The sequence below is a fragment of the Triturus cristatus genome, chromosome 3_2 (assembly GCF_964204655.1).
Source record: "Triturus cristatus chromosome 3_2, aTriCri1.1, whole genome shotgun sequence".
Taxonomy (NCBI): Eukaryota; Metazoa; Chordata; class Amphibia; order Caudata; family Salamandridae; genus Triturus; species Triturus cristatus.
Genome location: NC_140584.1, coordinates 612,329,412 through 612,344,495, shown reverse-complemented (window position 1 = coordinate 612,344,495; position 15,084 = coordinate 612,329,412). Strand labels below are relative to the sequence as shown.

The window sequence follows — 15,084 nt, the reverse complement described above, 5'->3', positions numbered from 1 at the left end:
CATTGGTATCATCAGGGCTATCTTCATTGTTGTCAGGAGCACTAGTCCCATTGTTATCATCAGCGCTATTCTCGTTGTTGCCATGGGCACTAGTCCCATTGTTATTATCAGCGCTATCCTCATTGTTGGCATCAGCACTAGTTCCATTGGTATCATCAGGCGCTATTCTCATTGTTGCCATCGGCACTAGTCCCATTGTTATCATCAGCGCTATTCTCATTGTTGGCATGGGCATTAGTCCCATTGTTATCATGAGCGCTATTCTCATTGTTGGCATGGGCACTAGTCCCATTGTTATCATCAGCGCTATTCTCATTGTTGGCATGGGCACATGTCCCATGGTTATCAGTGCTATTCTCATTGTTGTCATGGGCACTAGTCTCATTGTCATCATCAGTGTTATCCTCATTGTTGTCATGGGTACTAGTCCCATGGTTATCAGTGCTATTCTCATTGTTGGCATTGTCACTAGTCCCATTGGTATCATCAGCGCTATTCTCATTGTTGGCATCGGCACTTGTCCGATTGTTATCATCAGCGCTATTCTCATTGTTGCGATGGGCACTAGTCCCATTGGTATCATCAGCGCCATTCTCATTGTTGGCCTGGGCACTAGTCCCATTGGGATCATCAGCGCTATTCTCATTGTTGGGATCAGCACTAGTCCCATTCGTATCATCAGCGCTATTCTCATTTCTGGCATCGGCACTAGTCCCATTGGTATCATCAGCGCTATTCTCATTGTTGTCAGGAGCACTAGTCCCATGGTTATCAGTGCTATTCTCATTGCTGTCATAAGCAATAGTCCCATTGCTATCATCAGTGCTATTCTCTTTGTTGGCATCGGCACTAGTCCCATTGTTATCATCAGTGCTATTCTCATTGTTGGCATCGGAACTAGTGTCCTTGTTATCATCAGTGCTATTCTCATTTTTGTCATGGGCACTAGCCCCATTGGTATTATCAGTGCTGTTCTCATTGTTGTCATGGGCACTAGTCCCATGGTTATCAGTGCTATTCTCATTGTTGGCATCGGCACTAGTCCCAATGTTATCATCAGTGCTAGTCTCATTGTTAGCATCGGCACTAGTCCCATTGGTATCTTCAGCGCTATTCTCATTGTTGTCATGGGCGCTTCTCCCATTGGTATCATCAGTGCTGTTGTCATTGTTGTAATTGGTACTAGTCCCATTGTTATCATCAGTGCTATTCTCATTGTTGTCTGGAGCATTAGTCCCATTGTTATAATCAGCGCTATTCTCATTGTTGGCATGGGCACTAGTCCCATTGTTATCATCAGCGCTATTCTCATTGTTGGCATCGGCACTAGTCCCATTGGTATCATCAGCGGTATTCTCATTGTTGGCATCGGCACTTGTCCGATTGTTATCATCAACTCTATTCTCATTGTTGCCATTGGCACTAGTCCCATTGGTATCATCAGCGCTATTCTCATTGTTGGCCTGGTCACTAGTCCCATTGGTATCATCAGGGCTATTCTCATTGTTGGCATCAGCACTAGTCCCATTCGTATCATCAGCGCTATTCTCATTTCTGGCATCGGCACTAGTCCCATTGATATCATCAGCGCTATTCTCATTGTTGTCAGGAGCACTAGTCCCATGGTTATCAGTGCTATTCTCATTGCTGTCATAAGAAATAGTCCCATTGCTATGATCAGTGCTATTCTCTTTGTTGGCATCGGCACTAGTCCCATTGTTACCATCAGTGCTATTCTCATTGTTGGCATCGGAACTAGTCTCCTTGTTATCATCAGTGCTATTCTCATTGTTGTCATGGGCACTAGCCCCATTGGTATTATCAGTGCTATTCTCATTGTTGTCATGGGCACTAGTCCCATGGTTATCAGCGCTATTCTCATTGTTGGCATTGGCACTACTCTCATTTTTATCATCAGTGCAATTTTCATTGTTGGCATCAGCACTAGTCTCATTGGTATCATCAGTTTTATTCTCATTGTTGGCATCGGCACTATTCCCATTGTTATCATCAGTGCTATTCTCATTGTTGTCATCGCCACTAGTCTCATTGTTATCATCAGTGCTATTCTCATTGTTGGCATCGGCAGTGGCACTAGTCCCATTGTTATCATCAGCATTAATCTTATTGTTCTCGTAAGCACTAGTCCCACTGTTATCATCAGAGTTATAGTCATTGTTATCATCTGTGCTCTTCTCATTGTTGTCATGGGCACTAGTCCCATTGTCATCATCAGTGCTATTCTCATTGTTGGCATCGGCACTAGTCCCATTGGTATCATCAGGGCTATCTTCATTGTTGTCAGGAGCACTAGTCCCATTGTTATCATCAGCACTATTCTCGTTGTTGCCAGGGGCACTAGTCCCATTGTTATTATCAGCGCTATTCTCATTGTTGGCATCAGCACTAGTTCCATTGGTATCATCAGGCGCTATTCTCATTGTTGCCATCGGCACTAGTCCCATTGTTATCATCAGCGCTATTCTCATTGTTGGCATGGGCATTAGTCCCATTGTTATCATGAGCGCTATTCTCATTGTTGGCATGGGCACTAGTCCCATTGTTATCATCAGCGCTATTCTCATTGTTGGCATGGGCACATGTCCCATGGTTATCAGTGCTATTCTCATTGTTGTCATGGGCACTAGCCTCATTGTCATCATCAGTGTTATCCTCAATGTTGTCATGGGTACTAGTCCCATGGTTATCAGTGCTATTCTCATTGTTGGCATTGTCACTAGTCCCATTGGTATCATCAGCGCTATTCTCATTGTTGGCATCGGCACTTGTCCGATTGTTATCATCAGCACTATTCTCATTGTTGCGATGGGCACTAGTCCCATTGGTATCATCAGCGCTATTCTCATTGTTGGCCTGGGCACTAGTCCCATTGGGATCATCAGCGCTATTCTCATTGTTGGCATCAGCACTAGTCCCATTCGTATCATCAGCGCTATTCTCATTTCTGGCATCGGCACTAGTCCCATTGGTATCATCAGCGCTATTCTCATTGTTGTCAGGAGCACTAGTCCCATGGTTATCAGTGCTATTCTCATTGCTGTCATAAGCAATAGTCCCATTGCTATCATCAGTGCTATTCTCTTTGTTGGCATCGGCACTAGTCCCATTGTTATCATCAGTGCTATTCTCATTGTTGGCATCGGAACTAGTCTCCTTGTTATCATCAGTGCTATTCTCATTGTTGTCATGGGCACTAGCCCCATTGGTATTATCAGTGCTGTTCTCATTGTTGTCATGGGCACTAGTCCCATGGTTATCAGTGCTATTCTCATTGTTGGCATCAGCACTAGTCCCATTGTTATCATCAGTGCTAGTCTCATTGTTAGCATCGGCACTAGTCCCATTGGTATCATCAGCGCTATTCTCATTGTTGTCATGGGCGCTTCTCCCATCGGTATCATCAGTGCTGTTGTCATTTTTGTAATTGGTACTAGTCCCATTGTTATCATCAGTGCTATTCTCATTGTTGTCTGGAGCATTAGTCCCATTGTTATAATCAGCGCTATTCTCATTGTTGGCATGGGCACTAGTCCCATTGTTATCATCAGCGCTATTCTCATTGTTGGCATGGGCACTAGTCCCATTGTTATCATCAGCGCTATTCTCATTGTTGGCATGGGCACTAGTCCCATTGTTATCATCAGCGCTATTCTCATTGTTGGCATCGGCACTAGTCCCATTGGTATCATCAGCGGTATTCTCATTGTTGGTATCGGCACTATTCCCATTGTTATCATCAGTGCTATTCTCATTGTTGTCATGGGCACTAGTCCCTTGGTCATCAGTGCTATTCTCATTGTTGGCATCGGCTCTAGTCCCATTGGTATCATCAGTGCTATTCTCATTGTTAGCATCGGCACTAGTCCCATTGGTATCATCAGCGCTATTCTCATTGTTGTCATGGGCACTTCTCCCATTGGTATCATCAGTGCTGTTCTCATTGTTGTCATGGGTACTAGTCCCATTGTTATCATCAGTGCTATTCTCATTGTTGTCATCGGCACTAGTCTCATTGTTATCATCAGTGCTATTCTCATTGTTGGCATCGGCAGTGACACTAGTCCCATTGTTATCATCAGCACTAATCTTATTGTTCTCGTAAGCACTAGTCCCACTGTTATCATCAGAGCTATAGTCATTGATATCATCCGTGCTCTTCTCATTGTTGTCATGGGCACTAGTCCCATTGTTATCATCAGTGCTATTCTCATTGTTGGCATCGGCACTAGTCCCATTGGTATCATCAGTGCTATCTTCATTGTTGTCAGGAGCACTTGTCCCATTGTTATCATCAGCGCTATTCTCGTTGTTGCCAGGGGCACTAGTCCCATTGTTATTATCAGCGCTATTCTCATTGTTGGCATCAGCACTAGTTCCATTGGTATCATCAGGCGCTATTCTCATTGTTGCCATCGGCACTAGTCCCATTGTTATCATCAGCGCTATTCTCATTGTTGGCATGGGCATTAGTCCCATTGTTATCATCAGCGCTATTCTCATTGTTGGCATGGGCACTAGTCCCATTGTTATCATCAGCGCTATTCTCATTGTTGGCATGGGCACTAGTCTCATTGGTATCATCAGTGTTATTCTCATTGTTGGCATCGGCACTATTCCCATTGTTATCATCAGTGCTATTCTCATTGTTGTCATGGGCACTAGTCCCTTGGTTATCAGTGCTATTCTCATTGTTGGCATCGGCACTAGCTCCATTGTTATCATCAGGGCTATTCTCATTGTTAGCATTGGCACTAGTCCCATTGGTATCATCAGCGCTATTCTCATTGTTGTCATGGGCACTTCTCCCATTGGTACCATCAGTGCTGTTCTCATTGTTGTCATGGGTACTAGCCCCATTGTTATCATCAGTGCTATTCTCATTGTTGTCATCGGGACTAGTCTCATTGTTATCATCAGTGCTATTCTCATTGTTGGCATCGGCAGTGGCACTAGTCACATTGTTATCATCAGCACTAATCTTATTGTTCTCGTAAGCACTAGTCCCACTTTTATCATCAGAGCTATAGTCATTGTTATCATCCGTGCTCTTCTCATTGTTGTCATGGGCACTAGTCCCATTGTTATCATCAGTGCTATTCTCATTGTTGGCATTGGCACTAGTCCCATTGGTATCATCAGTGCTATCTTCATTGTTGTCAGGAGCTCTAGTCCCTTTGTTATCATCAGTGCTATTCTCGTTGTTGCCAGGGGCACTAGTCCCATTGTTCTTATCAGCGCTATTCTCATTGTTGGCATGGGCATTCGTCCCATTGTTATCATCAGCACTATTCTCATTTTTGGCATGGGCACTAGTCCCATTGTTATCATCAGCACTATTCTCATTGTTGACATGGGCACAAGTCCCATGGTTATCAGTGCTATTCTCATTGTTGTCATGTGCACTAGTCTCATTGTCATCATCAGTGTTATTCTCATTGTTGTCATGGGTACTAGTCCCATGGTTGTCAGTGCTATTCTCATTGTTGGCATTGTCACTAGTCCCATTGGTATCATCGGCGTTATTCTCATTGTTGGCATCGGCACTTGTCCGATTGTTATCATCAGCGCTATTCTCATTGTTGCCATGGGCACTAGATCCATTGGTATCATCAGCGCTATTCTGATTATTGGCATGGGCACTAGTCCCATTGGGATCATCAGCGCTATTCTCATTGTTGGCATCAACACTAGTCCCATTCGTATCATCAGCGCTATTCTCATTGTTGTCATGGGCATTAGCCCCATTGGTATTATCAGCGCTATTCTCATTGTTGTCATGGGCACTAGTCCCATGGTTATCAGTGCTATTCTCATTGTTGGCATCGGCACTAGTCCCATTGTTATCGTCAGTGCTAGTCTCATTGTTAGCATCAGCACTAGTCCCATTGGTATCATCATTGCTATTCTCATTGTTGTCATGGGCACTTCTCCCATTGGTATCTTCAGTGCTGTTCTCATTGTGGTCATGGGTTCTAGTCCCATTGTTATCATCAGTGCTATTCTCATTTTTTTCAGGAGCATTAGTCCCATTGTTATCATCAGTGCTATTCTCATTGTTGGCATGGGCACTAGTCCCATTGTTATCATCAGCGCTATTCTCACTGTTGGCATGGGCACTAGTCCCATTGTTATCATCAGCGCTATTCTCATTGTTGGCATCGGCACTAGTCCCATCGGTATCATCAGCGGTATTCTCATTGTTGTCATGGGCACAAGTCCCATGGTTATCAGTGCTATTCTCATTGTTGTCATGGGCACTAGTCCCATTGTCATCATCAGTGTTATTCTCATTGTTGTCATGGGTACTAGTCCCATGGTTATCAGTTCTATTCTCATTGTTGGCATTGTCACTAGTCCCATTGGTATCGTCAGCGCTATTCTCATTGTTGCCATCGGCACTTGTCAGATTGTTATCATCAACTCTATTCTCATTGTTGCCATTGGCACTAGTCCCATTGGTATCATCAGCGCTATTCTCATTGTTGGCCTGGTCACTAGTCCCATTGGTATCATCAGGGCTATTCTCATTGTTGGCATCAGCACTAGTCCCATTCGTATCATCAGCGCTATTCTCATTTCTGGCATCGGCACTAGTCCCATTGATATCATCAGCGCTATTCTCATTGTTGTCAGGAGCACTAGTCCCATGGTTATCAGTGCTATTCTCATTGCTGTCATAAGAAATAGTCCCATTGCTATGATCAGTGCTATTCTCTTTGTTGGCATCGGCACTAGTCCCATTGTTACCATCAGTGCTATTCTCATTGTTGGCATCGGAACTAGTCTCCTTGTTATCATCAGTGCTATTCTCATTGTTGTCATGGGCACTAGCCCCATTGGTATTATCAGCGCTATTCTCATTGTTGTCATGGGCACTAGTCCCATGGTTATCAGCGCTATTCTCATTGTTGGCATTGGCACTACTCTCATTTTTATCATCAGTGCAATTTTCATTGTTGGCATCGGCACTAGTCTCATTGGTATCATCAGTGTTATTCTCATTGTTGGCATCGGCACTATTCCCATTGTTATCATCAGTGCTATTCTCATTGTTGTCATCGGCACTAGTCTCATTGTTATCATCAGTGCTATTCTCATTGTTTGCATCGGCAGTGGCACTAGTCCCATTGTTATCATCAGCATTAATCTTATTGTTCTCGTAAGCACTAGTCCCACTGTTATCATCAGAGTTATAGTCATTGTTATCATCTGTGCTCTTCTCATTGTTGTCATGGGCACTAGTCCCATTGTCATCATCAGTGCTATTCTCATTGTTGGCATCGGCACTAGTCCCATTGGTATCATCAGGGCTATTTTCATTGTTGTCAGGAGCACTAGTCCCATTGTTATCATCAGCACTATTCTCGTTGTTGCCAGGGGCACTAGTCCCATTGTTATTATCAGCGCTATTCTCATTGTTGGCATCAGCACTAGTTCCATTGGTATCATCAGGCGCTATTCTCATTGTTGCCATCGGCACTAGTCCCATTGTTGTCATCAGCGCTATTCTCATTGTTGGCATGGGCATTAGTCCCATTGTTATCATGAGCGCTATTCTCATTGTTGGCATGGGCACTAGTCCCATTGTTATCATCAGCGCTATTCTCATTGTTGGCATGGGCACATGTCCCATGGTTATCAGTGCTATTCTCATTGTTGTCATGGGCACTAGCCTCATTGTCATCATCAGTGTTATCCTCATTGTTGTCATGGGTACTAGTCCCATGGTTATCAGTGCTATTCTTATTGTTGGCATTGTCACTAGTCCCATTGGTATCATCAGCGCTATTCTCATTGTTGGCATCGGCACTTGTCCGATTGTTATCATCAGCACTATTCTCATTGTTGCGATGGGCACTAGTCCCATTGGTATCATCAGCGCTATTCTCATTGTTGGCCTGGGCACTAGTCCCATTGGGATCATCAGCGCTATTCTCATTGTTGGCATCAGCACTAGTCCCATTCGTATCATCAGCGCTATTCTCATTTCTGGCATCGGCACTAGTCCCATTGGTATCATCAGCGCTATTCTCATTGTTGTCAGGAGCACTAGTCCCATGGTTATCAGTGCTATTCTCATTGCTGTCATAAGCAATAGTCCCATTGCTATCATCAGTGCTATTCTCTTTGTTGGCATCGGCACTAGTCCCATTGTTATCATCAGTGCTATTCTCATTGTTGGCATCGGAACTAGTCTCCTTGTTATCATCAGTGCTATTCTCATTGTTGTCATGGGCACTAGCCCCATTGGTATTATCAGTGCTGTTCTCATTGTTGTCATGGGCACTAGTCCCATGGTTATCAGTGCTATTCTCATTGTTGGCATCGGCACTAGTCCCATTGTTATCATCAGTGCTAGTCTCATTGTTAGCATCGGCACTAGTCCCATTGGTATCATCAGCGCTATTCTCATTGTTGTCATGGGCGCTTCTCCCATTGGTATCATCAGTGCTGTTGTCATTGTTGTAATTGGTACTAGTCCCATTGTTATCATCAGTGCTATTCTCATTGTTGTCTGGAGCATTAGTCCCATTGTTATAATCAGCGCTATTCTCATTGTTGGCATGGGCACTAGTCCCATTGTTATCATCAGCGCTATTCTCATTGTTGGCATGGGCACTAGTCCCATTGTTATCATCAGCACTATTCTCATTGTTGGCATGGGCACTAGTCCCATTGTTATCATCAGCGCTATTCTCATTGTTGGCATCGGCACTAGTCCCATTGGTATCATCAGCGGTATTCTCATTGTTGGCATCGGCACTATTCCCATTGTTATCATCAGTGCTATTCTCATTGTTGTCATGGGCACTAGTCCCTTGGTCATCAGTGCTATTCTCATTGTTGGCATCGGCTCTAGTCCCATTGGTATCATCAGTGCTATTCTCATTGTTAGCATCGGCACTAGTCCCATTGGTATCATCAGCGCTATTCTCATTGTTGTCATGGGCACTTCTCCCATTGGTATCATCAGTGCTGTTCTCATTGTTGTCATGGGTACTAGTCCCATTGTTATCATCAGTGCTATTCTCATTGTTGTCATCGGCACTAGTCTCATTGTTATCATCAGTGCTATTCTCATTGTTGGCATCGGCAGTGACACTAGTCCCATTGTTATCATCAGCACTAATCTTATTGTTCTCGTAAGCACTAGTCCCACTGTTATCATCAGAGCTATAGTCATTGATATCATCCGTGCTCTTCTCATTGTTGTCATGGGCACTAGTCCCATTGTTATCATCAGTGCTATTCTCATTGTTGGCATCGGCACTAGTCCCATTGGTATCATCAGGGCTATCTTCATTGTTGTCAGGAGCACTAGTCCCATTGTTATCATCAGCGCTATTCTCGTTGTTGCCAGGGGCACTAGTCCCATTGTTATTATCAGCGCTATTTTCATTGTTGGCATCAGCACTAGTTCCATTGGTATCATCAGGCGCTATTCTCATTGTTGCCATCGGCACTAGTCCCATTGTTATCATCAGCGCTATTCTCATTGTTGGCATGGGCATTAGTCCCATTGTTATCATGAGCGCTATTCTCATTGTTGGCATGGGCACTAGTCCCATTGTTATCATCAGCGCTATTCTCATTGTTGGCATGGGCACATGTCCCATGGTTATCAGTGCTATTCTCATTGTTGTCATGGGCACTAGTCTCATTGTCATCATCAGTGTTATCCTCATTGTTGTCATGGGTACTAGTCCCATGGTTATCAGTGCTATTCTCATTGTTGGCATTGTCACTAGTCCCATTGGTATCATCAGCGCTATTCTCATTGTTGGCATTGGCACTTGTCCGATTGTTATCATCAGCGCTATTCTCATTGTTGCGATGGGCACTAGTCCCATTGGTATCATCAGCGCTATTCTCATTGTTGGCCTGGGCACTAGTCCCATTGGGATCATCAGCGCTATTCTCATTGTTGGCATCAGCACTAGTCCCATTCGTATCATCAGCGCTATTCTCATTTCTGGCATCGGCACTAGTCCCATTGGTATCATCAGCGCTATTCTCATTGTTGTCAGGAGCACTAGTCCCATGGTTATCAGTGCTATTCTCATTGCTGTCATAAGCAATAGTCCCATCGCTATCATCAGTGCTATTCTCTTTGTTGGCATCGGCACTAGTCCCATTGTTATCATCAGTGCTATTCTCATTGTTGGCATCGGAGCTAGTCTCCTTGTTATCATCAGTGCTATTCTCATTGTTGTCATGGGCACTAGCCCCATTGGTATTATCAGTGCTGTTCTCATTGTTGTCATGGGCACTAGTCCCATGGTTATCAGTGCTATTCTCATTGTTGGCATCGGCACTAGTCCCATTGTTATCAGCAGTGCTAGTCCCATTGTTAGCATCGGCACTAGTCCCATTGGTATCATCAGCGCTATTCTCATTGTTGTCATGGGCGCTTCTCCCATTGGTATCATCAGTGCTGTTGTCATTGTTGTAATTGGTACTAGTCCCATTGTTATCATCAGTGCTATTCTCATTGTTGTCTGCAGCATTAGTCCCATTGTTATAATCAGCGCTATTCTCATTGTTGGCATGGGCACTAGTCCCATTGTTATCATCAGCGCTATTCTCATTGTTGGCATGGGCACTAGTCCCATTGTTATCATCAGCGCTATTCTCATTGTTGGCATGGGCACTAGTCCCATTGGTATCATCAGCGGTATTCTCATTGTTGGCATCGGCACTATTCCCATTGTTATCATCAGTGCTATTCTCATTGTTGTCATGGGCACTAGTCCCTTGGTCATCAGTGCTATTCTCATTGTTGGCATCGGCTCTAGTCCCATTGGTATCATCAGTGCTATTCTCATTGTTAGCATCGGCACTAGTCCCATTGGTATCATAAGCGCTATTCTCATTGTTGTCATGGGCACTTCTCCCATTGGTATCATCAGTGCTGTTCTCATTGTTGTCATGGGTACTAGTCCCATTGTTATCATCAGTGCTATTCTCATTGTTGTCATCGGCACTAGTCTCATTGTTATCATCAGTGCTATTCTCATTGTTGGCATCGGCAGTGACACTAGTCCCATTGTTATCATCAGCACTAATCTTATTGTTCTCGTAAGCACTAGTCCCACTGTTATCATCAGAGCTATAGTCATTGATATCATCCGTTCTCTTCTCATTGTTGTCATGGGCACTAGTCCCATTGTTATCATCAGTGCTATTCTCATTGTTGGCATCGGCACTAGTCCCATTGGTATCATCAGTGCTATCTTCATTGTTGTCAGGAGCACTTGTCCCATTGTTATTATCAGCGCTATTCTCATTGTTGGCATCAGCACTAGTTCCATTGGTATCATCAGGCGCTATTCTCATTGTTGCCATCGGCACTAGTCCCATTGTTATCATCAGCGCTATTCTCATTGTTGGCATGGGCATTAGTCCCATTGTTATCATCAGCGCTATTCTCATTGTTGGCATGGGCACTAGTCCCATTGTTATCATCAGCGCTATTCTCATTGTTGGCATGGGCACTAGTCTCATTGGTATCATCAGTGTTATTCTCATTGTTGGCATCGGCACTATTCCCACTGTTATCATCAGTGCTATTCTCATTGTTGTCATGGGCACTAGTCCCTTGGTTATCAGTGCTATTCTCATTGTTAGCATTGGCACTAGTCCCATTGGTATCATCAGCGCGCTGTTCTCATTGTTGTCATGGGTACTAGCCCCATTGTTATCATCAGTGCTATTCTCATTGTTGTCATCGGGACTAGTCTCATTGTTATCATCAGTGCTATTCTCATTGTTGGCATCGGCAGTGGCACTAGTCACATTGTTATCATCAGCACTAATCTTATTGTTCTCGTAAGCACTAGTCCCACTTTTATCATCAGAGCTATAGTCATTGTTATCATCCATGCTCTTCTCATTGTTGGCATTGGCACTAGTCCCATTGGTATCATCAGTGCTATCTTCATTGTTGTCAGGAGCACTAGTCCCATTGTTATCATCAGTGCTATTCTCGTTGTTGCCAGGGGCACTAGTCCCATTGTTCTTATCAGCGCTATTCTCATTGTTGGCATCAGCACTAGTCCCATTGTTATCATCAGCGCTATTCTCATTGTTGGCATGGGCATTAGTCCCATTGTTATCATCAGCACTATTCTCATTGTTGGCATGGGCACTAGTCCCATTGTTATCATCAGCGCTATTCTCATTGTTGGCATGGGCACAAGTCCCATGGTTATCAGTGCTATTCTCATTGTTGTCATGTGCACTAGTCTCATTGTCATCATCAGTGTTATTCTCATTGTTGTCATGGGTACTAGTCCCATGGTTATCAGTGCTATTCTCATTGTTGGCATCGGCACTAGTCCCATTGTTATCGTCAGTGCTAGTCTCATTGTTAGCATCAGCACTAGCCCCATTGGTATCATCATTGCTATTCTCATTGTTGTCATGGGCACTTCTCCCATTGGTATCTTCACTGCTGTTCTCATTGTTGTCATGGGTTCTAGTCCCATTGTTATCATCAGTGCTATTCTCATTTTTTTCAGGAGCATTAGTCCCATTGTTATCATCAGTGCTATTCTCATTGTTGGCATGGGCACTAGTCCCATTGTTATCATCAGCGCTAATCTCACTGTTGGCATGGGCACTAGTCCCATTGTTATCATCAGCGCTATTCTCATTGTTGGCATCGGCACTAGTCCCATCGGTATCATCAGCGGTATTCTCATTGTTGTCATGGGCACAAGTCCCATGGTTATCAGTGCTATTCTCATTGTTGTCATGGGCACTAGTCCCATTGTCATCATCAGTGTTATTCTCATTGTTGTCATGGGTACTAGTCCCATGGTTATCAGTTCTATTCTCATTGTTGGCATTGTCACTAGTCCCATTGGTATCATCAGGGCTATTCTCATTGTTGGCATCAGCACTAGTCCCATTCGTATCATCAGCGCTATTCTCATTTCTGGCATCGGCACTAGTCCCATTGATATCATCAGCGCTATTCTCATTGTTGTCAGGAGCACTAGTCCCATGGTTATCAGTGCTATTCTCATTGCTGTCATAAGAAATAGTCCCATTGCTATGATCAGTGCTATTCTCTTTGTTGGCATCGGCACTAGTCCCATTGTTACCATCAGTGCTATTCTCATTGTTGGCATCGGAACTAGTCTCCTTGTTATCATCAGTGCTATTCTCATTGTTGTCATGGGCACTAGCCCCATTGGTATTATCAGCGCTATTCTCATTGTTGTCATGGGCACTAGTCCCATGGTTATCAGCGCTATTCTCATTGTTGGCATTGGCACTACTCTCATTTTTATCATCAGTGCTATTTTCATTGTTGGCATCGGCACTAGTCTCATTGGTATCATCAGTGTTATTCTCATTGTTGGCATCGGCACTATTCCCATTGTTATCATCAGTGCTATTCTCATTGTTGTCATGGGCACTAGTCCCTTGGTTATCAGTGCTATTCTCATTGTTGGCATCGGCACTAGTCCCTTTGGTATCATCAGCGCTATTCTCATTGTTGTCATGGGCACTTCTCCCATTGGTATCATCAGTGCTGTTCTCATTGTTGTCATGGGTACTAGTCCCATTGTTATCATCAGTGCTATTCTCATTGTTGTCATCGGCACTGGTCCCATTGGTATCATCAGTGCTATTCTCGTTGTTGGCATCGGCAGTGGCACTAGTCCCATTGTTATCATCAGCACTAATCTTATTGTTCTCGTAAGCACTAGTCCCACTGTTATCATCAGAGCTATAGTAATTGTTATCATCCGTGCTCTTCTCATTGTTGTCATGGGCACTAGTCCCATGGTTATCAGTGCTATTCTCATTGTTGGCATCAGCACTAGTCCCATTGTTATCATCAGTGCTATTCTCATTGTTGGCATCGGCACTCGTCACATTGGTATAATCAGTGCTATTCTCATTGTTGTCATGGGCACTAATCCCATTGGTATCATCAGCGCTATTCTCATTGTTGTCATCAGCACTAATCCCATTGGTATCATCAGCGCTATTCTCATTGTTGTCATCAGCACTAGTCCCATTGTTATCATCAGCGATATTCGCATTGTTGTCATGGTCATTAGTCCCATGGTTATCAGTGCTATTCTCATTGTTGGCATCGGGACTAGTCCCATTGTTATCATCAGTGCTATTCTCATTGTTGGCATCGGCACTCGTCACATTGGTATAATCAGTGCTATTCTCATTGTTGTCATGGGCACTAATCCCATTGGTATCATCAGCGCTATTCTCATTGTTGTCATCAGCACTAGTCCCATTGTTATCATCAGCGCTATTCTCATTGTTGTCATGAGCACTAGGCCCATTGTTATCATCAGCGCTATTCTCATTGTTGTCATCGGCACTAGTCCCGTTGTTATCATTAGCGCTATTCTCATTTTTGGCATGGGCACTAGTCCCATTGTTATCATCAGCGCTATTCTCATTGTTGGCATCGGCACTAGTCCCTTTGTTATCATCAGCACTATTCTCATTGTTTGCATGGGCACTAGCCCCATTGTTATCATCAGCGCTATTTTCATTGTTGGCATCGGCACTAGTCCCATTGGAATCATCAGCGCTATTCTCCTTTTTGTCGTGGGCACAAGTCCCATAGTTATCAGTGGTATTCTCATTGTTGTCATGGGCATTAGTCCCATTGGTATCATCAGTGCTATTCTCATTGTTCGCATCGGCACTAGTCTGATTGGTATCATCAGCGCTATTCTCATTGTTTTCATGAGCACTAGTTCCATTGGTATCATCAGCGCTATTCTCATTTTTGGCATCGGCACTGGTCCCATTGGTATCATCTCGCTATTCTCATTGTTGTCATGGGCAGTAGTCCCATTGGTATCATAAGCGCTATGCTCATTGTTGTCATGGGCATGAGTCCCATTGGTATCATCAGCGCTATTCTCATTGTTGGCATCAGCACTGGTCCCATTGGTATCATCAGCGCTATTCTTATTGTTGGCATCGGCACTTGTCCGATTGTTATCATCAGCGTTATTCTCATTGGTGCCATGGGCACTAATCCCATTGGTATTATCACCGCTATTCTCATTG

At 43.9% G+C, this 15,084-nt stretch overlaps 1 protein-coding gene across 1 annotated transcript in view; it reads left to right on the top strand.

The window, feature by feature from the left end:
- Positions 1-13,123, top strand: part of LOC146857823 (uncharacterized) — a 46,484-nt gene extending 33,361 nt beyond the window's left edge. The window contains exons 2-7 of the mRNA XM_085646849.1: positions 6,775-7,072; positions 7,162-7,692; positions 8,168-8,985; positions 9,458-10,339; positions 10,533-11,053; positions 12,924-13,123. Of these exons, the coding sequence (XP_085502975.1) occupies positions 7,646-7,692; positions 8,168-8,985; positions 9,458-10,339; positions 10,533-10,546 (1,761 nt within the window). The 5' untranslated portion in view covers positions 6,775-7,072; positions 7,162-7,645 and the 3' untranslated portion in view covers positions 10,547-11,053; positions 12,924-13,123. The remainder of the gene's footprint in view (positions 1-6,774; positions 7,073-7,161; positions 7,693-8,167; positions 8,986-9,457; positions 10,340-10,532; positions 11,054-12,923) is intronic.
- The last annotated feature ends 1,961 nt before the right edge of the window (positions 13,124-15,084 follow it).